At 31.4% G+C, this 27516-nt stretch overlaps 1 protein-coding gene and 1 long non-coding RNA gene across 6 annotated transcripts in view; both read right to left on the minus strand.

Annotated features, from left to right (window-relative positions):
- LOC114337623 (fanconi-associated nuclease 1) overlaps positions 1 to 25961 on the minus strand; it is a 148930-nt gene extending 122969 nt beyond the window's left edge. The window contains exon 1 of one of the 5 annotated variants that reach the window (XM_028288118.2): positions 25508 to 25961. In XM_028288118.2, coding sequence (XP_028143919.1) covers positions 25508 to 25658 — 151 coding nt within the window. In that variant the 5' untranslated portion in view covers positions 25659 to 25961. Of the gene's footprint in view, positions 1 to 25023; positions 25074 to 25096; positions 25235 to 25507 lie in introns of those variants that run through there. The other 4 variants (XM_028288117.2, XM_028288119.2, XM_050655989.1 and 1 more) reach the window with 4 other exon arrangements.
- Positions 25962 to 26318: 357 nt separating this feature from the next.
- LOC126888004 (uncharacterized) lies at positions 26319 to 27277 on the minus strand. Its single transcript, XR_007699339.1, has 2 exons — positions 27222 to 27277; positions 26319 to 26491 (listed from the first exon to the last, which is right to left on the minus strand). It is a non-coding gene; the product is annotated as an uncharacterized LOC126888004 (long non-coding RNA).
- Between the last annotated feature and the right edge of the window lie 239 nt (positions 27278 to 27516).

Below are 27516 nucleotides of genomic sequence, written 5' to 3' on the forward strand. Positions count from 1 at the left end.
AACCAATAAATATTCAACAAAGACAACTTCCTCCTAAAACATATTATAATCAACAAAATAATCGACCTAATAAAAACATATTTTCTCCAAGAAATTCGAATAAACCAACAGGACCTCCCCAACCAATGACTACAAATACTAGATATACATATCCAAGACAAAACTACAGAAATAACTATTTTCAACAAACAGGACCTGCAAATTTTATAGCAGAAGAAATGTACAATACACAAAACAATGAATTAAAACAATATGACAACGAACAATAATATTACAATGAACAAATAGATAATCCCACTTCGTCAGAAGAAAATTTTTGCAAAAGTCGATTTACAACCCAAACCACCATACCAAAATAATTGAAATTAATAATGAATTGCAAAATTCATTACCCTTCAGTACCCTCCGCTACGTTTATTAATACAGGATGTCATATGTCTATATTACGCCCAATTATTGCTGAAACTAATTTTCCAGACAAAATAACAAAGAAAAATACACCAATTATGACTTGTACAGGAACAAAAACTGCAGATAGTAGTGCAAAAATACCATTGTTAGAAGAATTTCAAATATATGATTGGTTTGATTTTGTACTTTTCGTTTTTCATGACTTTTATGATGGATTATTGGGAGTTCGCGACTTTAGAAATTTGAATTTAAATGTAGATTTAAGGAACAAAAGGGAACTTGCAAAAATTTTTAAATATTAAAATGATATTAAAAAACATAAGGTAACATGATCTTAAAACGCTTGCATGCGAAAAAAACAAATATTTTTAACCCGTACGCTAATTGCGACGTTTTGAAAATGCTATAAAATTCAAATATCTTAGGAGGCTCTTGAACGTCCTTCTATTGGTTCGACGCCACCGGCCACGGTGAACCGGCGGAAACAACGCGATTAAGGTAGGTATCACGGATATATTACATTTTAATCGTCTTTAATGAAAAATTCCTAGGTATTATTTATGTTCATCTTATATATTGTAATAAGTAGTTCCCCAATCAGCTTAGTTTTAAACTGAAATTGATAAAGTTGAGTGCTACCTTGTAAAGAGTTTAAAACGCATAATATGACGGACGAGGGTTTTTCAAAAGGTCAATCTGACTAACTTACCTACCGTTGATGTCTTCATCGTGGCAACTTTTATAAAAAGTAGTAAAAGCTATTCTATTGGAGAAATGCGAGGTGTCAAGGCAAATAAGTAAGAGTTATTAATAAGCATGTTTAAACCGTTTATAACAATAATTTGGTACCATTATATTATAGTACTTATACGGTTTACCCCGTGGGTTTGATCTACCTACCTCTAAGGCCGATGCCACATTATGCGTTTTGACCGGATGCGGTGAAAACGCATCCGTTTCCAACGCAACCGGACCGACCTGTCACACTATGCGTTTAGTCTGGTGCAGTTTGTAAGCGCGTACCGATGACTCAAAACGCATCCGTTTCCAACGCAACCGGACCGATCTGTCACACTATGCGTTTTCACCGGATGCGGCGGAAACGCATCCGGTCAAAACGCATAATGTGGCATCGGCCTAATCGAAGGATTTCGTATATCCTGGAAAAGATTACGGTGTAATTTGCATTATAATAAAGATTATATTTTATTGTAATGTTTATTAGTACCTACTGGAGCCTTTCATTATTGTGTTCAAAGCCTTCTGAGAAAAGATTATGGTGATTAGCAGCAACAAAATCCTTCTTTACAAAGTTAATAATACGCATAAATAAGATGAATCATTATTGTAATTTTACAAGTTAATATCTTTATCATCTCAGCTTATACTTACACCGCATCCCTCGGTAGACCGCAAGCTATAGTAGAAACTAGACTGTAGACCGCATACTATAGTAGCACCAATACTTTTTAGTTACTCTTACTTTTATTACTAAAAGTTTTGTTTATTTTTAAGTTACTTGTTTCTTCTTTGTTCTTCAACACAAGAAACGAACAAAGAAAGAACTTTCATAAAATAGAACTTTTTGATACATATGTCAACAAAGATAAAATGTTAATATTTGCCTGTCACAGAAAAAATCATTTTTGCCACAGAGTAAAACAAGATATTTCAACTATATTATTTATCTATGGGCAAACTGCATTAAATGCAATGGCCCACCCCGAACGGACAAACGATACGAGTGGCCTGTGACGTCAGACCACAGGTCTCGCTTTTGAAGTTGTTTAAAACGGAAATTTTAGGCGCGGAACTTTGATTAGATGTTGTAGATACACTATTCATTGTTAAGACGTAATATTTTGAATATAACATTTTAAAACATAAATTAACAATTTTATGCAAAAAAAAATTTTAGTGCAAGTTCCCTAATGTTTGTACAATGATTTTATAAGAATACCATTGAATTATAGAACAGACTTTAATTATCAAAAAGTTGAAATAGCTCCTCATACATCAATGATTAAACAAATAAAAACGTCATTACCATATGGACAAATATTAATTCCCGACTTAAATAATGAAGACGATTCGATTTATATTCCAGCAAGTATATTAAATGTAAGAAATGGATTAGTAAATATGGAATTTAGAAATAATTCAGACAAATCTAAAATATTTATCATAAAAAAGGACTTTTTAGATAAATTCAAACAAGAATATTCAGAAAACTTATTCGAATGTTTTAATATTGAAGATATCATGCCAAAAATTAAGAAGAAAGATGAAATTGAAAATACAGTTGATATTTCTCAATTAAGACTAAACCATCTAAACCAAGAAGAGAAACATGCTTTGTTAAAATTAATTAAACAATTTAAAAATATTTTTTATAAAAAGGATAAACCATTAACATTTACACATAAAATAAAACATGAAATAAAGACTACAGATGAAATCCCAATACACACGAAATCTTATAGACATCCATATGTACATAAAGAAGAAGCATGAAGTGAAAAATCAAATAAACCAAATGTTACTAGCTCGCCGATTTGGATTGTCGCAAAAAAATTACGATGCCAGTGGAAAACAAAAATGGAGACTAGTTGTTGATTACACAGAAAATTAAATGAGAAAACAATAGATGATAAATATCCAATTCCTAATATTAATGATATATTAGACAGATTAGGAAGATCAAATTATTTTACTACATTAGATCTTGCATCAGGTTTTCACCAAATAGAAATGGAACCAAATTCAACTGAAAAAACAGCATTTATGGTAGAACATGGCAAATACGAATTTTTAAGAATGCCTTTTGGATTAAAAGGATCTCCCTCAACATTTAAAGAGTTATGGATTCAATTCTTAATGATTTAATTGGAAAAATTTGTCTCGTATACATGGATGATATAATAATTTATTCAACATCGTTACAAGAACATATAAATAATTTACAACTTGTATTTCAAAGATTAGAAGAAGCAGAATTAAAATTACAATTGGACAAATCAGAATTTTTATGTAAATGTGTAGAATTTTTAGGCCACGGAATAACACCTGATGAAATTAAACCAAGTCCAAAGAAAATATTGGCAATACGAAAGTTCCCTATACCTAAAACACAGAAACAAATAAAATCATTTTTAGGATTAATCAGATACTATAGAAAATTTATAAAAAACTTTGCAAAATTAACGAAACCTTTAACAGTTTGTTTAAAAAAGGGAAATCAAGTAAAACATACGGCAGAATTTATTCAAACATTTGAAATATGTAAAAATATACTAATGAATGATCCAATATTACAATATCCAGATTTTTCAAAGCCTTTTAACGTAACAACAGATGGTTCAAATTATGCTATTGGTGCAGTTTTATCACAAGGACCCATCGGACACGATTTACCAATTGCGTATGCTTCAAGAACACTAAATCAATCTGAAACTCATTATAGTACAATTGAAAAAGAGTTATTAGCTATTATTTATGCAGTCAAATATTTCAGACCTTATTTATTTGGACAAAAATTCAATATAATATCAGATCATAAACCATTACAATGGCTATTTTCCTTAAAAGAACCTAATTCTAAACTTGTAAGATGGAGACTAAAATTAGAAGAGTTTGATTATAAAATAATATTTAAAAAAGGTAAATTAAATAGTAACGCAGATGCATTATCTCGAGTAGAAATTAATCCGATAGAAGAAAACGATGATAGATTATCAATAATAGCGCAATTTGATGAAAACGAAATGTTAGATAATGAATACAAAGATATATTATATTCTCAAAGTGAATTACCTATAATAAATCAAGAATTATTAGATCAAATATTACCTCAAATACTCAAGAAGAAAATAAAGATAAACCAGAAATAAAAGTACTACAAAATATTTTATCTACGACTGATACATATAGTCCTGTCGCCAGGGGGGGTACAACGGCCTCGTTAATTCAGATGGACTTACTCAAGTTTTTTTTATGTATTTTGACCCGAAGAACACGAATTTTTTGGGTAACAGTTGATCCGGATGTCGATAAGATTGTTATAGACCAAGAACTTGAGGAATCAAATAACAGCGATTTTTGGCAAAACAAAACAATATTTTGTATTTTTTGGGCCATTTTAAGTAAAAAATATTTCTACAAGTTTTTTCGTAGGATGCACAGTTTTCGAGATAAACGCGGTTGAACTTTAAAAAAATCGAAAAATTGCAATTTTTGAACCCGAATAACTTTTGATTAAAAAATAAAATGGCAAGTCTGCTTACCGCATTTGAAAGTTTAAGTCAAATTATATCGGTTTTGATTATTTGCATTAGTAAAAATTTATTTTTTTATTGTTTAACAAAGCTATAAACACGTAGGGTTTCCCGTGCTTTTACATGCGTTTTAACGCATGTAACATAGAAATAGTCTTGATTGCACTAGTACCTATTCTACCTACTCGTTCGATTTTAAATGAGAAATCATAGAAACATCACTCACGCACTAGTTGTTTGTAGCTTTGTTTAACAATAACACAATAAATTTTTAGCAATGCAAATAATCAAAACCGACATAATTTGACTTGAACTTTCAAAGGCGCTAAGCAGAATTGCTATTTTATTTTTTAATCAAAAGTTATTCGGGTTTAAAAATTGCAGTTTTTCGATTTTTTGAAAGTTCAACCGCGTTTATCTCGAAAACTGTGCATCCTACTAAAAAACTTGTAGAAATATTTTTTGCTTAAAATGACCTAAAAAATACAAAATATTGTTTTGTTTTGCCAAAAATCGCTGTTATTTGATTCCTCAAGTTCTTGGTCTATAACAATCTTATCGACATCCGGATCAACTGTTACCCAAAAAATTCGTGTTCTACGCGTCAAAATACATAAAAAAAACTTGGGTAAGTCCATCTGAATTAACGAGGCCGTTGTACCCCCCTGGCGACAGGACTAATAATATATGTATTATACTTGTGGTGTTTGCAATATAATGCCATATAATAATCCCTTAGGGATTAATAATGCGGGATTAATAGCTATTAATCCCTCTGGCACAACAATCACAAAATTCACCACGGAAACAAAATAATCAACCTCAAAAAGTGTCACTGTCAAACGAATAGTATATTTGACAGTTTGTGTTGAGATGGACGAAAATGAAGAATCTTTTAATTGTACACCACCAGAAATTGTAGAACTAGCTACAGCAACAGCATCTACCTTAATACCTGAAACATCGAAATCCATTTATAATAAAACGTACGTAACCTTCAACGAATGGCGTGTTCGAAACAACGCGAAATCATTTTCCGAAAATGTTCTGCTGGCCTATTTCGCTGAAATAAGTGCAAAATATACACCGTCTTCATTATGGTCATTCTATTCAATGATTAAATCTATGTTGAGAATAAACCATGACGTTGATCTGGAAAAATACGGCAAACTAAGAGCGTTTCTAAAGAGAAAATCGGAAGGATTTCAAGCAAAAAAGTCTTCCACTCTAACCCCAGAGCAAATTAGGAAATTTATTGACAAAGCTCGTGATGAAATTTATCTTTTACATTAGGTAAATATACATATTAATTGTACTACTACTAATTTTAATGTTTTTAACAAATAAAGTTGTTCATTAAAAATCTTAAATTAATTAATTTGTCGTAGATAAAGTAGAGTATACTACTCGCAATAATGGCTCTCATTCCCTCGGAATGTTACTCCCTCGCCGCTAACGCGGCTCGGTTCGTAAATATTCCTCGGGAATAATAGCCATCATTATTGACTCGTGGTATAATGTATAATCTACTATTAATAAATCCAGCTAATGAAATAAGTCACACAAATGTAATATCTAAACCGTCTAATAGTCTAAGAGCTAGAGCCGAAAAATCATCGTCATAAGTAATATGGAGTTTGGCATGTGAAATGTGTCTATTGTATATTGATAATTATGACCCCTTTCAGGCTGACACCTCAGTGGATACAGGAAGTAGCAATAAGGGATGAAAGGGGAAAGTTAGTGTAGTCTTTAAAGGTTTTCACCTCCTATTTTGTTAAACCTCCATCGATTTGCACGAAAATTTGTGACTAGTTAGAACATACCTCAGGAAATAAAAATAATTTGGTGCCATCTTGCACTTTTACCCTGGGGGTGGATACAACCCCTTCTCGAGGGTGAAAACGATTTTATTAAAAATAACCCCACAAATCGATAGAGGGACAAATTATAAGTAAAATTTGTTATATCATGTTATTAAAATAAATCAATACTTTTTGAGTTAAAAGAACATATTAATTAATTGTATGTTACTAAAATATTATTTTTATATTATTTCGATATTATAAATTTAGCAAAAGTGTATTCGAATATGTCAAATGTACCCATTATTGGACACCCCCAGTTTCTGGACATATTCAGTTTATAATGAAAAAAAAGTCAATTAAATATCGAAATAATATAAAAAATAATATTTTACTAACATACAATTAATTAAAACAAAATCAATGGGAAAATACCCAGTAGCTGGCTGTATACCATAATTAAAAAATCATACAGAAGTAAAAAACTTCATTTGTACCGGGTGTCCCAATAAGAATGGCTCTCGGCCATATCTCAGGAACCGTTTATAGTAGAGCTTTGAAATAAAAAATTTTATAACAAAAGTTGCCTCAGGAAAAGCCTGGAAATTATTTTCATAATTGTGGGACCACCGCTAGAGGGCGTAATTGAATATCAAAAATTAAAAAATCTAAATTTTACAAAATTTTCCTAATGAAGGGGCACTGGAAATCCGATCGTCGTATTCTTCATAAAATTCTACGCATATTTGATTTGACAAGTTTAGGTCTACCATTGGAAATAAGAGGTGGGGGTGAGTGGGAACCTTGTTATGAAAAACTGGCTGTGAGTCCGGTTCTGCTTAATCAAATTTTGCAAACTTGGTCTTGTTGAAGACAGATCTTTTTCGTCAATGTAAAAGTTATGATTTCGAACCAACTCACTGAGTAATATGCCAGCTAGAAGGCGTTATTTAATTTTTTTCAGAAATCTAGTGTTCCTTGGAAAATATTAAATACAAACATGCATTTTTAATACCATATTACAAAATTAGACAAAATTAGCAACAGAATAGCGAAAACCGCATGTTAATACCTTTTTTCTATCTCGAGATATCTTACAAAACGTGTAAATTTAAAAACATAACTGTTACTGTCACCGGTAAACGAAATAATTCATTAAAAGTAGTGTGCTATGGAAACAACAAAGAAACATTTTCCAGCTGTCAACGTATATTAGGTCTTTTCAACGCTTCTCATTTGTTTCGAGCCTCGTTCATATCTCGTGTATTAATATTATACACGGATTATACGGCATATGACAGAGGCTCGAAACAAATGAGAAGCGTTGAAAAGCCCTATTACAAAGAAATAAAAACAACTATTTAGTGATGACATAAACGTTCAAATTTTTGCTTATCATTTTCGTTGCAAACATTTACTCTTTCAAGAGTAGACTGAACAGCAGTCTCAATTTCTGCTCTCGATATGCTTTGAATGGCGTTTAGTATTCTCTGGATAATTTATTCTAGAGTAGTGTATGATGGGCAACAATTTGAATATTTAGGTCGTCACTAAGTAGTTCTTTTTGTTCTGTGTTATATTTAATTTTAATAGTATTGTTTCTCTTTATATTGTTGTTTTAATTAATTATATTTTTATACGTTGACATCTGGAAAATGTTATTTTGTTTTTTTCCACAGCACACTACTTTTCATTAACTTAGTTTACCGGTGATAGTAACAGTTATGTATAAAATTTACACGTTTCTCGAGATATCTTGAGATAGACAAAAGGTATCGACATGCGGTTTTCGCTATTCTATTGCTAATTTAATCTAATTTTATAAAGTATGATTAAAAATGCATACTTGTATTTAATATTTTCCAAAGAAAACTAGATTTCTGAAAAAAATTAAATAACGCCTCCCAGCTGGCTTATTACTTATTAGGATGGTTCAAAATTATCACGCTTACATTGAAGAAAAAGATCTGTCTTCAACAAGACCCAGTTTTCAAAATTTGATTTAGCAGAACCGGACTTACAGCCATTTTTTCATAACAAGGTTCCCACTCACCCCCACCTCTTATTTGCAAAGGTAGAGTTAAACTTGTTAAATCAAATATGCGCAGAATTTGATGAAGAATACAATAATCGGATTTCCAGTGCCCCTTCATTAGGAAAATTTTGTAAAATTTAGATTTTTTTATTTTTGATATTCAATTACGCCCTCTAGCGGTGGACCCACAATTATGAAAATAATTTCCAGGCTTTTCCTGAGGCAACTTTTGTTATAAAATTTTTTATTTCAAAGCTCTACTATAAACCGTTCCTGAGATATGGCCGAGAGCCATTCTTATTGGGACACCCGGTACAATGGTATAAAAAGTTTATTTATTATATTTTTTTTTTTAATAAACTTTTTATACCATTGTACAAATGAAGTTTTTTACTTCTGTATGATTTTTTATACAATTAATTAACATGTTCTTTTTATCATCCGTAACTTCACGCATATGCTCTTTTTTTTTCTCTGATTCTGGCTTTGGTTTAGAACTAGAACCTTTAGCCACGTAATTGTATAACTTATTACTAAGTCAGGGGAGTAATGTGTAGTGTGTGTGTTGAGTAAGTGTCTTGTTACTTTGCAAAGTCGACGTCATTGTCTTTGCAAAGAGACGCTAATTGTTTCCGAACGTCTGCGGTCCCTGCATATGCTCTTAAATAGACAAATCTTTGATCTTTAATAACTCAAAAAGTATTGATTTATTTTAATAACATGATCTAACAAATTTTACTTAAAATTTGCCCCTCTATCGATTTCAGGGGTTATTTTTAATAAAATAGTTTTCACCCGCGGGAAGGTGTGGTATTCACCACCAGGGTAAAAGTGCAAGTGGCACCAAATCAGTTTTGTTTCTTGAGGTATGCTCTAACTAGTAACCAATTTTCATGCAAATCGATGGAGGTTTAACAAAATAGGAAGTGAAAACCTTTAATGACTGCACTAACTTTCCCCTTTTATCCCTTATTGCTACCTCCTGTATCCACTGAGGTGTCAGCCTGAAAGAGGTCATAATTGTCAATATACAATGGACACATTTCACAGGAAAAACTCCATATTACTTATGACGATGATTTTTCGGCTCTAGCTCTCCGTCTATAAAGAAACATTAACAAACAGTACATTCTAATTCAGAAAATCCTATTTTAAATATTCCTTTTACCGAAAAAAGTATTAATACACATAAAAATCAAATAATAATTAGAAACAGTACAAATAATAATGTAAAACATTCATTTGAAAAAATATTTGATAAAAATAGACATTATTGGAATATATCAGCAAACTCAACAGAAAAAAATTGGATTAATCTTATAAAAGAAACGATAAAACCAAATGTTACATTTTGTTTATATTTTAAGAACGAAAATTTTAAAATACCATTTATTAATTATATGACAGAAAAATTCAAAAATAATTCATTTTCTATAGTGATTTCAAATATACATACCTTTAAAAGATATAACAGAAGAAACCGAACAGAAAGAAAAAATTCAATTTTATCACGAAACAAAAACTACTCATCGAGGGATAAATGAAAACTTAGCTGCTTTAAAGAAACATTTTTATTGGCCCAAAATGGATCAAGATGTAATAAATTACATTAATATATGTGACAGTTGTCAAAAATCAAAATATGAAAGACACCCATATTCATTAGTATTAAAACCAACACCAATTGGAAATAATCCAATGGAACATTTATATATAGATACTTTCAAATTTGGTTATCAAACTCTAATTACAATTATCTATAGTTTCTCGAAATTTGGACAAGCATAACCTATAAATTCAAACAATGCAATTGAAATTACAGATAAATTAATTCATTTTATTAGTCACTACGGATTACCATTAAAAATTACATGTGACAATGGTACGGAATTTAAAAACCACGTATTTCAAGATTTTTGTAAATTACATAACATTGAAATACATTATACTACTGCTTACCATCCTAACAGTAATAGTCCTATCGAAAGATTTCATTCAACTCTTATCGAAGCATTGAGAATATTAAACCTATAATACCTATATTAATATAAAACCTATAATAATAGCATTCATTCAAGTCTTGATTTTACTCCATTCCAAATATTAAGAGGAAAACTAGATTACAAAGACCCATTTGAACAAAATGAAAATGAGAAACTGACAAACTATATTCATGAACATTCACAAAATTTAGAGCAATTATCAGAATTAATAAGAAGATTCAAAGATTCAAAAATTTATTGACTACGTTTACAAAAAAAAATTTTTGAATTGTAGCAAGTCAATTTGATATATATAAAATACATGAGATAATGTGTACATATTGTTATATTTCTATTTGATATAAAAATTAAAATTTGATAATTATAAACAAAATTCACTTTAATATAAGATATTTTAATTTTCTCAACCTCGGGCATATAAATTTAGAACAACCTGTATACAACAAATTGTTATATTTAATTTTAAGAAGTGATTAGAATAAGCGTACGAAACTCGGAACAATGTGCTTAGATAAACAAAGTGAATGACGCGTACCATTATCGTTCTTCTCGGAAGGTCGATCATTAGCCTATGCTAAATAAAACTCAGTGAAATAGATGATAGTTCATTATCGTTTTTCGCGGAAGGTTTCGATCATTAGCCTATGCTAAATAAGACTCATTTGAAAGAGAGAATAGGTCATTAAAATTTGTAAATAGTTAGAAAGTATTTTAGAATGGGAATTAAATATTTTCTTTTGAAATCCATTAAGCATATTTAGAAAGATTAAAAATTGGTTTTGAGGAATATTACGAATGAGAGTTGGTGGTGGAAGATTGATTTGTGAATCTGGAAGGGATATTTAGAAAGTAGGGGAATGGATGAGAAAGTGAGAGGAGAATGTTTTGAGCTGTCGAGAAGTGAAGTCGAGTAGTAGACGGTAGTGTACGGAGAGTGAGAAAGCCGATGTAGTTCCGTGAGTGTGGAGTATCTATCGTGGAACGAGAAGTAGGCCAGGTCGAGAGTAAAAGAACCTCCTTGAGCCAAGAGTGTCCCGGTAGCTGATAGCAGTTTCGAGAAAGGTAGAACACAGCATCACGACAGACGCAGGAACGAGAGCTATACGAGCTAGTTTTTCAAAGGAGAACATTACTGGAAGCCAGGACGAGGTTTGATCGCAGCCAAGGATAGCAGGAAACGGGTCTTGTGTGAGGACATTTTCAGTTCACCAGGAAAAGGTCAGTCTCATTTGTTTGGACATGAATGTATGGGTTTTTCGTATTAAATTCCACATAAAAAATTGAATAACATAATCAATAATATCAGAAAAGCTTCATCAAACTTAAATAGAGTTGTTCCTAATAACTCCTAATAGTTAAATGTTAATAAAAACTTTCAATTGAAAACCAAAAGGAAATAAGATTCCCATTTGTAAATGTTATGTTTAAGAATAATAAGAAATAGCAAATATTAAGCATTGATTGCCTTTTAAATAAAATAAAAAATATTTTGATTATAATTGTAACCCATATGTGTATTTTTTTTACTCTTTTCTTTTCTATCCCGATTAGGAACCATTAAGAAATATTTAGAAGCCACGAAAGTAAGTAATTAATTTATAATTCGCCCTGAGATTGAAAACATATTGATATGTGATCTGGTTAATTAATTAGATTAGTATTAATACATTGATTAAATTAAGTGACATATAAGAATATTATCTCATATCAATAATCAAGATCACATCAACTGTCGTCCAACGTGGAAAGCATTGTAAAGTATTTCTAGTGGCAAATTTGAAGGATAGAAAGAGTAAAGCCGGTATTTGAAAATTTATATGCCTGTGGTAAAAAGTGAGATACTTACATTTGATAACATAAAATTTTAGATCTCTTTAGGTACAAATTTTACATAACTGATTTAATATTTTATTTTTACGATATTTACATTTGATATATTTATTGACAATTTATAATATTTGGGTAAAAAAAAAAGTCGTATTGGTAACATACTAGTAAAATTTCATATTTGGCGGGGATAATACTTCTTGAAAACAAATGTCTGTGACAAGAAGCCAAAGCAAGGATAACAAAAAACAAAAAGAACATTCAGACCAAGAAGATATTTTAGACACGACAATCATGGCATCAGAACAGCAAGAATTATCAGGAATAGATAAATTATTACAAATGATGCAACTCCAGTCACAAAGAATGGAACAGAAAATGGATGAAACACAACAAAAACTGGATGACAATCAAAGAGAAACAAAACAAACAATGGAGAAAAATCAGGAAGAAACATCAAAGAAAATGGATAAAGTGGATCAAAAAATGGAGGAAACACAACGAAAAATGGATGAAACAGAACAAAAATTGGATCAAAAAATGGATGAAACAAAAAGAATAATGCAAGAAAATCAGAAGGAAACAAAACAAGCCATAGAAGAGAACAACAAGAAAATGGAGGAACGCATAGAAAAGTATGAAATGAAAATTCAAGATAAATAGTCCAGAGAAATACGGTTTTTCTCGTGACACATCCCCCTCCAGGCCGAAACCAAATTTTTTGAGTAGTATGGACATCTATATTATTAACCTATATGTTTCCTGCAGCCGATTTTGATGATATACATAGTTATAAACAAATGAAGATCGAAAAACGGCAAATTATCGCTTTTTTCGTCTATTACCAAAAAGTTAAGCACTTTAAACAAATTTAAGAGTAAGAAACTCATAAATCGTATAAAAAACTTCAATATGGCATTCGCTGAATATGTCCAACCTTATTGGTTGCTTAGAAAATTGCAAAATAAATCATAAATATTGAGTTTTTATAAATATTCGTAACTTAGGTAAAAATTAACTTAGAATCTTCTTATTACGCGGAATGCCGAGACTTCTTGTACTTAAATTATATTTTAAATTTCAAAGCAATTGGTCAAATATTTTAAAAGTTATTTAATTTATTTTTCCCAAATTCATTTTTTTTGCAACACTATAAGTCAGAAAATTATGAGGTTACAATAATACTTCGGACAGTTTATGAAAGAAGAACATTTATACTATTACCTTAATTAAAAATAAATGACAAAAAATAATTTTAAACAGTGTAAAATTATTTTGCAAAAACATGTCCATTTTTTGCTTACTTATAAACAATTAGAATAACTTTTTAACCGTTACCCGTAGAAAAATTATTTTTTCATATTTAGAAAGACTGAATTTTTATACACATTTAGAAAGAAAAACAACTGTTCTAGGACATTTAGGGACAAAGTTAGCCCCCCCAATTTTTTAATTCACATGTTTTTGCAAAATTATTTTGCAATATCTATAATTATTTTTTGTCATTTTTTTTAAATTAAATTAATACTGTAAATTTTCTTCTTTCATAAACTATCCAAAATATTACTGTAACTTCATCATTTTCTGACTTACAATGTTGCAAAAAAAACTAATTTTGGATAAACAAATTAAATAACTTTTAAACTATTTGACCAATTGCTTTGGAATTTAGGGTGTAATTTAAGCACCATAAGTCTCAGCATTCCATGTAATAAGAAGGTTCTAAGTTAATTTTTACATAAGTTATGAATATTTATAGAAACTCAAAATTTATGATTTATTTGGCAATTTTCTAAGTAACCAATAAGGATAGACATATTCAGCGAACGCCATATTGAAGTTTTTTATACGGTTTATGAGTTTATTACTCTCAAATTTGTTTAAAATGCCCAATTTTTTAGTAAGAGACGAAAAAAGCGAAAATTTACCGTTTTTTGATCTTCATTTGTTTATAATTATGTATATCATCAAAATCGGCTGCAGGAAACATATAGGTTATTATTATAGATGACCATATTACTCGAAAAATTTGGTTTCAGCCTGGAGGGGGATGTGTCACCAACACGATATTTTTTTTCCTTATTTCTCTGAACTAAAAATAAAGGAGTTAACGAATGGCCAGAAAAAGGAACTAGAAAATTTGGAAAATAAGTTGGAAAATGCTATTCAAGTAGACAGAGAAGAAGTGGAAAAAAGAATCACAGAAATAGAAAAACAAGTCACCGAAAACCGGACGCAACAAAATGTCGGAGAAAGAAGAGAAATGGTTATACATAGCACAGATGACGTGAAGATAAGGTTTGGCGGGGATGTAAGAAGATTACACCCAGTGCCGTTCATAAATAGCCTGAAAAAGAAAATACAGCACATCGGAAATTTCGAAACAGCAAAAGAAACTATCAGAAACCATCTCAAAAATGAAGCAAGCCTATGGTTCGATTGCAAAGAAGAAGAATTTGACAGTTGGCAACAATTTGAACAAAAATTTTTGAATTATTTCTGGGGAAAAGTCCAACAATTGGAAATTAACAAGGAATTGCAAAATGGGAAATACAATGATAGGATGGGTATATCAGAAAGGACATATGCATTACAAATTTACTATAACGCAAAACATTTACAATATAATTACTCATCGGAACAATTAGTCGAACTGATTGCAAGACATTTCGAAGAAACGCTGGAAGACCATATCACATTGCAAAACTACAAAGACATAGATAGTTTATGCCAATTCCTACAAATAAGAGAATTACGTGTAAGAGAAACAAAATCAAGAAGGTCGCGAGAAGATTACAGGCCCCGAGAAACACAAGATTACAGAGATAGAAATCAAAATAGGAGGGACTATACAAGACGAGATTTTAATCCCAGAAGGAAAAACGAAAATAGAGACAACGGAAGAGGAAATTATGAACAAAGAAATAGGCAATGGAATGAGGACAGAAATCGAGAATACCAGAATAGAAACACCACACGCTCAAATCAAGAAAACAGAAATAATGGTAGACAAAATGAACAGGTATATCGAGAAAACCGAAACAGATCCGACAGACCAAGAGAAAATAGAAGAGAAGTAAATAATACCCAGACAGATGAATATGACGGAGAGAGACATTATGACGAAAATATAAACAACGATGAGCAACCGGCGTCTTTTCACGACGGCGCTCACTAAAAACCAAAAAGCAAACAGGAATCTTTTGTCACCCCAAGGAGTTTATTAAATTGGCAGGAAACAACGAAAAGAAAAATGGAATTAATTTAAAATTTGTGGATGGATTTATCAACGAGAAACCAATTAAAATTATGATAGACACTGGATCTGAAATAACATTGGTCAACAGAAAACTAATAGAAGAAGTTAACTTAACAAATTTAATTTATAAAATACCTAGGGTAAATTTAGTGGGCGCAAACAAACGGACATTGGCAACTATAAATGAAGGCATACGAGTAATGGTACGACTGGGCAAGAATATGTATGCACTACAATGTGTAATAATGCCAAACATGTCACATGACATGATAGTAGGAGTGGACGAATTGGCAGAAAAACATGTAGTGATAGATTTTAAAAATAATACGATGAAACTAACAGAAGAAAAAGAAAAAGAACAGGACAAGGAACATGAGAAACAAAATACGGACGAATCAGGTAAAGAACAAACAGTGGAAATGAATTTGGCAGCGAAGCAAGGACAAAGAAGAAAAAGGAGAAAAGGTCAGAAAAAGATAAAAGAAAATGAAACCTGTGGCTCCTCAAAAGAAGAGTTGAGCCCAGAAGAAGAAAATTTGAGAGTATCAGAAACAAAGGAAATCTGGGATTCCTCAAAAGAAGAGACGGGCTCAGGAGAAGAAGAAATAAAGCTAAAAAATGAAAGTGAAAAGAATATGATTGAAACAGTGGTATTTGAAGAGGAGGCATATGAAAACGAGGATGCAGAATACACGATAAAAGTATGTGAAAAATCTGAGGAAAAAGACAGAAGATTAATATGGGAAAAAGGGAAAGACAACATAATAGCCGACACTCTAACACAGGATGAGGACACTGAAAATAAGGAAACAATTACTCTACAGGTGGGACTAATTAGAGTAATACAAGAAGAAGGGGTATAAGACGTAGATTAAAGTAAGGAAATATACAGGGAGTTGGTTTTGCCTCAAGAAAATTTATTTAAAAATGCAGATAAATTTTATCGAATACAAGGCGGGGATTTGTTATATTTCTATTTGATATAAAAATTAAAATTTGATAATTATAAACAAAATTCACTTTAATATAAGATATTTTAATTTTCTCAACCTCGGGCATATAAATTTAGAACAACCTGTATACAACAAATTGTTATATTTAATTTTAAGAAGTGATTAGAATAAGCGTACGAAACTCGGAACAATGTGCTTAGATAAACAAAGTGAATGACGCGTACCATTATCGTTCTTCTCGGAAGGTCGATCATTAGCCTATGCTAAATAAAACTCAGTGAAATAGATGATAGTTCATTATCGTTTTTCGCGGAAGGTTTCGATCATTAGCCTATGCTAAATAAGACTCATTTGAAAGAGAGAATAGGTCATTAAAATTTGTAAATAGTTAGAAAGTATTTTAGAATGGGAATTAAATATTTTCTTTTGAAATCCATTAAGCATATTTAGAAAGATTAAAAATTGGTTTTGAGGAATATTACGAATGAGAGTTGGTGGTGGAAGATTGATTTGTGAATCTGGAAGGGATATTTAGAAAGTAGGGGAATGGATGAGAAAGTGAGAGGAGAATGTTTTGAGCTGTCGAGAAGTGAAGTCGAGTAGTAGACGGTAGTGTACGGAGAGTGAGAAAGCCGATGTAGTTCCGTGAGTGTGGAGTATCTATCGTGGAACGAGAAGTAGGCCAGGTCGAGAGTAAAAGAACCTCCTTGAGCCAAGAGTGTCCCGGTAGCTGATAGCAGTTTCGAGAAAGGTAGAACACAGCATCACGACAGACGCAGGAACGAGAGCTATACGAGCTAGTTTTTCAAAGGAGAACATTACTGGAAGCCAGGACGAGGTTTGATCGCAGCCAAGGATAGCAGGAAACGGGTCTTGTGTGAGGACATTTTCAGTTCACCAGGAAAAGGTCAGTCTCATTTGTTTGGACATGAATGTATGGGTTTTTCGTATTAAATTCCACATAAAAAATTGAATAACATAATCAATAATATCAGAAAAGCTTCATCAAACTTAAATAGAGTTGTTCCTAATAACTCCTAATAGTTAAATGTTAATAAAAACTTTCAATTGAAAACCAAAAGGAAATAAGATTCCCATTTGTAAATGTTATGTTTAAGAATAATAAGAAATAGCAAATATTAAGCATTGATTGCCTTTTAAATAAAATAAAAAATATTTTGATTATAATTGTAACCCATATGTGTATTTTTTTTACTCTTTTCTTTTCTATCCCGATTAGGAACCATTAAGAAATATTTAGAAGCCACGAAAGTAAGTAATTAATTTATAATTCGCCCTGAGATTGAAAACATATTGATATGTGATCTGGTTAATTAATTAGATTAGTATTAATACATTGATTAAATTAAGTGACATATAAGAATATTATCTCATATCAATAATCAAGATCACATCAATATATAAAATATAACATATAGAAATACATTCACGCACATTTACAAAATATGACATCGGAAAACATAGTGAGTAATATTCATGTCCATGATACTGCTTTAAAATGATCGAAATATTCACTAACAGAGTAAAAAGCAAATCTCAGTAGATATTTTTCCAGAATGACTTTAAATTTATTGATTGTAAGGTTTTTAAAATCTATAGGTAGGACATTATATATGTTAAAATCAATTGAGTTTTTTTGTGATTTACTCAAACGATATTTGACTGTTCTGATATTATTTGCACCTCTTGTGCTGTAATTATGCAAGTCAGACTGTTTAACTAAAGTATCTGCAGTTTTGTGTGTTTCCACGAGAACATTGTATAGCCATAGTGTTGGCAAGGGCATTATTTTATATTTAATAAATAATGGTTTGCAAGATTCCAAGTAACCAACTTTTGCAATTATTCTAATTGCTTTTTTTTTGCAATTTAAATATTGTTAGTGCATTGCAAGAGTTTCCCCACAAAATAACGCCATAGCTTAAAAACGAATGGAAGAGAGAAAAATAAATTATTCTTAAGGTATCAACACTTGTAACAAGTTTTAGTTGTCTAAGTAAAAATAAAGTACTGGAAAGTTTGCCTTTGAGATGGTCAATATGGTTATACCAAGTCAGTGTGTTGTCAATTGTCATGCCCAGCAATTTTACAGTATTTTTTTCCACATGAGCATCGAATGGATTAGTTGAAATAAATAAATTTTGAGTTTTGGTGTCATTTAGTCTAAGTTTATTTGCTGCGAACCATGATTGAGCATTTGAATTTATGTTCCTAGAATTAGTTTCTAAAAGAGAACGATTTCTGTCAGAAAAAATAAAAGTAGTGTCATCTGCAAATAGTACTGTTTTACATGGAGCCATAAAATTGGGCAAGTCATTAACATATATAATAAATAATAGAGGGCCCAAAACAGAACCTTGTGGAACTCCATGCTTAACATGCTTAAATTCAGAGAGACAATTTCCGTATCTGACTGCTTGGTATCTATCACTTAGATAAGATTTAATTAGTTCTAGAGGAGTACCTCTGATGTCGTAAAAGTGCAGTTTTTTTAGTAAAATTTCATGAGAAACACAGTCGAAGGCCTTTGAAAGATCACACAACGTTACAGCAGTTTGGTTATGCTTCTCCAGGCCATCCACTATGCCACTCATCACATCTAAGAGTGCATGAGTTGTGGAACGATCCTTTCTAAACCCATATTGTGAACTGGTAAGAAAGTTATTGGTTTCAAAGTACGATATTATGCGTTGCTTCAGAATTTTTTCTATTATTTTACTGAATATGGAAACGATAGAAATTGGTCTATAATTGTCTACAAGATCACGATCGCCCTTCTTAAATACAGGAACAATTTTGGGAGTATTTAAATCCAGTTGGAAATATCCCGATTGAAAAAATGTTATTAATGAGATGTGTTAAAGGATCAGTAATTATTTCACAAGTATTTTTTATAAAAGAAGCGTTTAGCTCATTTGTATCCAAACAATTTGAATTTTTTAGTGAATTTATAACCTCCCATACTTCTTGTTGAGTAGTTGGAGATAGAAAGAATGAACTCGATGGAGCTGGGAAGTTTTGATAGTTCAAGATTATGTCGTCTGATGTATTAGGAAGGGTTTTTATAATGTTCTCAGCAATTTCAACAAAAAAGTTGTTGAAAGTGTCACAAGATAAATTGGTTGTTATATTATGTGAACTATTTGTTTTGTTACGCTCATAGTTAATTATCTTCCAACACGTCTTGGATCTATTCTTTGATGTTAATATTAATTTCTCATAAGCCATCTTTTTTGCGTTTTTCAACTCAGAATTATAATGATTTTTGTATTTTTTATATTCGTTGTAATGTATTGGATTTTTAGTAGAATCAGCACGTATTTTATAAGAGTGCAGATAATTTCTCATATTTTTTAAGTTGTCATTAAACCAATTTACAGGACATTTTTTATTTTTAATAACCAATGTTTTTAGTGGAAAATAATGAGATACTGCATAATTATAATTATCTATTAAAAACGTTGCTAAGCAATCTACATCAAAATCACTATCAAAAATGTTCCAGTCCAACTCTGATAAAAAGTTTCTCATTTTTAAAATACCTTCCTGTGTAAAGGCTCTAGTGCAAACACTTGATTTTAATTTATTTGATGATTTGCTTAACTTAATATACTGTCCACGATGGTCTGAAAAACAAGGTTCAAGGACATTTGTCTCAAACTGATTTTCTTCAAAATTTGTCATAATATTGTCTATACAAGTGGCAGATGTAGCAGTAACTCGAGTATAGTCATAAATTGTTTGTTTTATACCAAAAGATGATGTTATAGAAGTCAATTCACTAATGTTTGGCGTTTTTCCTTTAAAATTAATATTAAGATCTCCCAAAATCACTACATTCAAATTTGGCCTCATAATTTGATCCAATAGATTTTCAAAATTTTTGAAAAAAGACTTAAAATCGTTACATTTACTAGATCTATACACTACCAATACAACAGTGTTAATATCTTGAAGAAAAATTCCACAAAATTCAGATGTTTGTTCAATATTAAAACTATCGCAGTTTATAGCTTCAAATTTTAAAGTGTTTTTAACATAGATTAGAGTACCACCATTCTTTTTATTCTTCCTACAGAAACTGCTAGCAAGTAAATATTGCTATCTGTATAACTGCTATCAATATTTATGTATTTGAGATTTGCTCCACTCTGCCAGTGCTCTGAGAAGCAGACAACGTCAAAGTTAAATTCCAACAAAAATAAATCAATCATTTCTATTTTATTTGCTAAACATTGAACATTAACATGGAACACACTCACCAAGTTATCGCCAATTAAAATATTATTATGTTTTTCAAGAAGAAGAAAATTAGAAGAAAATTAATAACAAAACAAACAAACAATTTAAATAAAGCAAATATAAATAAAACTCAAGAATTAAAAATCGATTTGAATAAACCTGTTTACAGACAAAAATATAACGATTCACGAAATCAGAAGGCATCCCAACCTTATAAAAAAGTTAGTAATCCAGAATTAATACAAGATAATAAAATAAAATCGGATGATAAAATTTATCATTTACGAATGCTTAAACCACAACGTTTTGTTACAAGTGTTCTAAGTGACAATGAAGTTTCTAATAATAACGATAATATTATTCCTCCAATGGAACAAACATTTAACCCTAGAAATTAAGGAAATCAAGAATCTGACTTTATCTGTGCAAATAGGGAATTGCAAATTAATTACGGATAAGCATATTTTTATATTATCACATAAATATAAGTTGTCCTTACGACATAGCAAGTAAGATATTATATAAATTTATATACATATTATATACGTATATATAACAAAATGAAATGGATAATTGCATTTTAGTTGGATTCGAACCTCACCGGAGCCCGACTAGTTTCGAGTCATGTCAACTCGTCATCAGGGGACACTAGGTGAGTGTTCGAATTCAAGTAAAATGCAATTATTATTTGGTGGATTTATAGAGAACCCCACCAGAGTATGCTTAGCGCGACCTCTATGTGCTAAGCATACTCTGGTGGGTTTCTTCTATAAATCCACCAAATAATAATTGCATTTTACTCGAATTCGAACACTCACCTAGTGTCCCCTAATGACGAGTTGACATGACTCGAAACTAGTCGGGCTCCGGTGAGGTTCGAATCCAACTAAAATGCAACTATCCATTTCATTTTACTGTATTCTCCAGTAAGAGACGAATTGGTTAGCCCAAACGGTGTTTGCATGATGTATTGTCGGAAAAAGGATTCCGTTACATCGCCTTTCATAGCTTTATTGTTATAAAGCTTGATTTTGCTATTCGCCGGGCTACCAAGAGAATATTTTATGTTCTCATTTCACGTATATATAATATTATATACATTTTCGGAAGGTGAGATATATGTTACAAAATATGTTTAATTTTATATACTGCAATTCATTAGGTATAACAAACTGTTCCCGAATTTAATAAATTATTGTGCTCAAATGTGGACAAATTCTGCCTCAAATGAACGGGATTTCTCTTGTCTCAAAAGAGTCAAAACGTTTTGTCGAAACACCATGAAACAAGAGAGAATATCAAACTTGTCTCAAATATCAATAGAAAAAAACTTTTAAAACCTCTCCAAAACAATAATAAATTTTACAATGACGTTATAACCCATTTTGCTACTTCGAAACAACGTAGACTAGAGTTAATTTATAAACAGGTTTACAAAAAAAAAAACAAGAAAAAAATAAAAAAAAATAAAAAAACAAAAACCAAAAATCTTCTATGAAATTGAAGCCTTTTAATTAGATGGCATACCTATCTGAGGAGACAAAACCTTGCTGACCCTGTCCTTACAGCCACGAGCCGCCACTGTTCCGTAGACATAGTTCTAGATTATGAACGAGCTCGACTCAACATAAGAAGATGGAAGAATACCTTCAGAATGGGGGGAGAGCCTGCCAGCTATGCTACTACGGGAAATAGTGCACCAAATGCAATACCATTTTACCGCATGTCACCTGCCAAGAGAGAAGTGCTTGGGACCGAGTTGGATAGACCCTTGGGGGAAGACACCGTAACTAGTGGTTTGGATCCTTTATATGACTTGCGATCGGAGTATCAACAAGTGAACGTCGTGGAAGTTGATCTGGGAAAAGCCGCAGTGATATCGGAACGGTTACCTCCGATAATCGTGAAGGAAGCTCCAACGCCTCTAGTGCCAAAACGAAGACGAGGACGTCCCAGGAAGAAAACTACATCTTCTGCTGGCCTCTCCTCTAACGAGATCGGTGCCAGGGGGGGAGACTGTAACAAATCGACCCCTTCTACTCCGTCTATGTAAAGAATGCGTCGGTAAGGACCCAGAGGGCATATGGCATTTCCGGGAACCGATATTTAGGTGGCCCAATGCCCCGTCGAAAACAGATGTATTTACCTACCTAGGAAAGATACAAAGACGCTATTTTCAGTTTTCTATTTAGTTAGCATTCAGATTTTGTGTAGAATAGACGAAAATATACCATTCATTCGGTTATCATAATTTTTATTGTAAACAAACCTCAAACCTAAGATAATTACCTAATTAATCTTTATAACGTAATAATTTTTTCACTAACTATGTATTCAGTGATTGCAATAATTTATATGTAGAACAAAAACTAATACTCAATCGAGAAAAGAGGAAAAGTGTTAAAGTGATTTTTTAATAATATATTGTTACTATGGAACGCTTACAATTTTGAACATCTTTAACAACAAAATACTTGGATGACAGAATATAATATATTATAATAATATTATTATCCTGATGTATTCTCTGCTTGGATCTTCCACAAATAATACACAATAAATAACTTTTTATTAACTTCACGTCTTAAATCAATTTTTTATCAAATACACTATAATATATCAATATTATTTAATCAACAACTTAAAATATTCCCGATGCCATGTCAAATATTTAAAATTGTCACTGATTGTCACTATCTGACTGACAATATGCTGACAATATTCTATTCGACTGAGTGCGTTGTAAGACAAAGTGAGATTTGGAAAATATTATCACGGACATTGTGTTCATTTTTTTCGAATCCTGAAAAAACCAATAAATATTTTTGAAAAATTTAAACGCAGAATGAAAGACCAAATTATTACCGAGGGCCGAAAGTCCCTTAGAATAAATAAAAAGTTTATTTTGAATGACATATTTGAAATGAAAAATCACACTAAATTTTCTTAGTTTTTCACCCCTGTAACTTATTAAAATAAACATTATAGAAGTTCTCAGGTACTTTCGGCCCTCGCTAATAACGTAATATTTCATTCTGCATTTAAATTTTTCAAAAATACTTATTAGTTTTCTCAGGATTCGAAAACAATGAATCCTTATTTGAATAGGTGTCATCCCTTTAAATAAAGGATAACTTTTAATGTACTAAAAGCGTTTTGGTAAAATTGTGGGTTAGGTCACTTTGCATCTCATAGAGTCAATTATATTTTCTAGTAACAAATAACGTAGTGTTCTTAATATTAGCTGTTATGGCTTTAAATTAATAATATGTATATGTCAAGAAAAGGTTGTATCTAGATGTATAAATTCCTACTACCAAGAAGAAAGAGATAATAATATTCCATTTATCTATGTAAAAACATGAATAGGTAGTATCAGGCATTTCCAAGGCAGATAAAAACCTTCTGCTTATATTTGAACGAATGATCCTGAGAGGGATATTCGGTGGCATCTGTGTGTTTGGAGAACTACGAGGTATATATACCACAGATATAAACATATATTTGGTGGTAAAGACGTAGTATCTCTTATAAGAATAGGAAGACTAAGATGGGCAGGACATCTAGCAAGATCACAGCAGAACAACCTTCCAAGAAGAATCCTTGTCACAAACCTGTGGGAAGTAGAAATAGGGGTAGGCCAAAACTCAGATGGAAGGATGGTGTAGATGAGGACGGGAGAAAAATAGGCACAGCAAACTGGCAATGGTTGGCGATGGATAGGACTGACTGGCATAATAGACTGGGAAGGTTGAGGCTATTTCATAGGGCTGTAGCACCACTGATGACGATGAATAGGTAGTATCCATAAAGAATAGGTATTCCAATATAAATTGGTGTTTTGGGCAATGCGAATTATAGAGTATTAATATTACTCCATCCATGCTGATATAAAGAAAATGTTAAATATTTGAAATACTTATAATTGAATTGGTCGTTTGAGAAACCCGACATATATACAAAAGCAAAATTGTGGAAAAGGACAAAAAACATGATGGGGTTGCAGGTTTCTTTTGACTTAGAAAAATTTCTTAACTCTCTAGATTCTCTTAAAACATGTGACTTTATATTTAGGATTAGTAATAATGCCAAAAAAACCCATATGGGGTCCTTTGGTCCCCATAAGGTTGAATATTCAAATAAAAAAAATGATTAGGTACAGTCAAACTTGACAAAAACCAGTCTGAACTTACCGCACTTCACCTTATTGGAGTTAGCCATTATTGTAGAAACCAATTCAATGACTATTAGATAAAAACCACTTACCTTGGGAATATCTTGAAAATATGAGATCACACCAAAACAGTAGAGTAGAGTATAGAAAAGTAGTTCAAGTTAACATATTATTTGTCTTTTATTAATCACTCACATTAACTTAAATTGAAATAATATGTATTGTATAAGGTGAATTGTAAGTAAATTACAATACACTTCAAATCTCACTTCTCAGAGTAATATATGGGATTCCCATAACTGTTTCCAGGTATTACAGCATGACTCATTGCTTTAACAGGATCTAAGGACTTCAGAGTGTTCAGAGATAATTCAAGAGAAAAATTATTGTGAGCATAGAAAAGTAAATTCTTAACACTACCACTAATTGTATAAAATATTTAGCTGTAATTATTGTTATGAAATGTAGCAACTAAATAATAAAGTTTGAAATTCTTTACTTACTGTGATTTTTCCGAGATTTCCTTTTTGTCACTTCTGGGGGTTGATTTGCAGATTCATCACCCATGTTATTCAATGGTTTTTGCTTAGAATAATAATCAACAATACGTGATTGTTTAAGTTTATCTGGAGTAACTTTATTTGATTTGCGCATTTTCTCATAATGTATAAATCTTATCTGCTAAGTTATCTCTAATTTCCTATTAATTGAATGTTATTGACTATGACTCATCATAGATAGATGCAATGATGCAAATGCAAACCAAAACCAAACCAAACTACCAAGCGGTGCACCTGAGCACCTGTGGCGGGAAAACACAACGATCTACAGACTGAGCGAGTCTCGTAAATTGCACGGCTTCGAGCCACGCTTCACGCAACCGTATTTGCCATTTGCGTACTTGTGTTTTGAGTTGTGTGGTCGTGCTCATGCCCCGCTAACTCTAATAAAAAACATGTAATCCACAAACCATACATACTTATAGACGTTTCACGACCATGTTAATGGGTGCGTTCGGACGACCATAGCGGCTGGCTGCCAGCAGAAATCGGCTGAGTGGTTGCATCCAGCCGTGATAGGGAAAGCTTAGTAAATCTCTCAGCGGCTGGCTTCCAGCGGTGACGTCTGACAGCTACTGCTGGCTCAGCTGTCCAGCCGCTGTGGTCGTCCGAACGCACCCTTTTGGATCGAATTAACGCCATCTCTTGATTGGAATGGGAACTAAATTGACAAATTTTAGTTACGTGAGAATTTCAAATTATAAATTTTGCGGGATTTTTGATGAAATTTCGCAGGAAATTAAAACAACAGAAAGACAATTCAATGTTTTATTCCATATTTTACTGAAAACTTCAAATATTCCAATTTGTTTTCAAAATGCTAAACACTACTGCTATGTGTCACGTGAAAGCACTGATGTGTATCGAGTTGAATGAAAATTTTTGAAAGAATCTTGTACATAGGATGATTGTTTAGATAAATATTACCTTATAATCTTTTACAAACTTCCAAAAATATGTAGGTCCGTAATGTTGATGACACACTTGTCTATTGGAATAAACTGTTTCAGGATCTATTATATTGTTAGAGTGGTTTATGTGGAGAAACACAACACGGGATGATCAATCTAAACTAAAAATTCTACTCATAAAAATGGAGAGGAGGTTAATACACTTATTAAAATTGTGATTAAATCTAATTAAAAACGTAACACCACTATAATAAAATAATTAAGCCACAAACTGTAAAATAAAAAGTAAATAACAAATTAATTTAATTGTCAACTGTCAGTTGTTAAATATGACAAGAGAATTGACTGACAGCGACATCTCTGGATTGGAATGGTAACTAATTTGCTGTCTTGACCACAAACCATACATACTTATAGACGTTTCACGACCATGTTAATCTTTCGGATCGAATTAACGCCATCTCTTGATTGGAATGGGAATTAAATTGACAAATTTTAGTTACGTGAGAATTTCAAATTATAAATTTTGCGGGATTTTTGATGAAATTTGGCAGGAAATTAAAACAACAGAAAGACAATTCAATGTTTTATTCCATATTTTACTGAAAACTTCAAATATTCCAATTTGTTTTCAAAATGCTAAACACTACTGCTATGTGTCACGTGAAAGCACTGATGTGTACCGAGTTGAATGAAAATTTTTGAAAGAATCTTGTACATAGGATGATTGTTTAGATAAATATTACCTTATAATCTTTTACAAACTTCCAAAAATATATAGGTCCGAAATGTTGATGACACACACTTGTCTATTGGAATAAACTGTTTCAGGATCTATTATATTGTTAGAGTGGTTTATGTGGAGAAACACAACACGGGATGATCAATGTAAACTAAAAATTCTACTCATAAAAATGGAGAGGAGGTTAATACACTTATTAAAATTGTGATTAAATCTAATTAAAAACGTAACACCACTATAATAAAATAATTAAGCCACAAACTGTAAAATAACAAATAAATTTAATTGTCAACTGTCAG

This window comes from Diabrotica virgifera, chromosome 7, assembly GCF_917563875.1.
Source record: "Diabrotica virgifera virgifera chromosome 7, PGI_DIABVI_V3a".
NCBI classification, from domain to species: Eukaryota; Metazoa; Arthropoda; class Insecta; order Coleoptera; family Chrysomelidae; genus Diabrotica; species Diabrotica virgifera.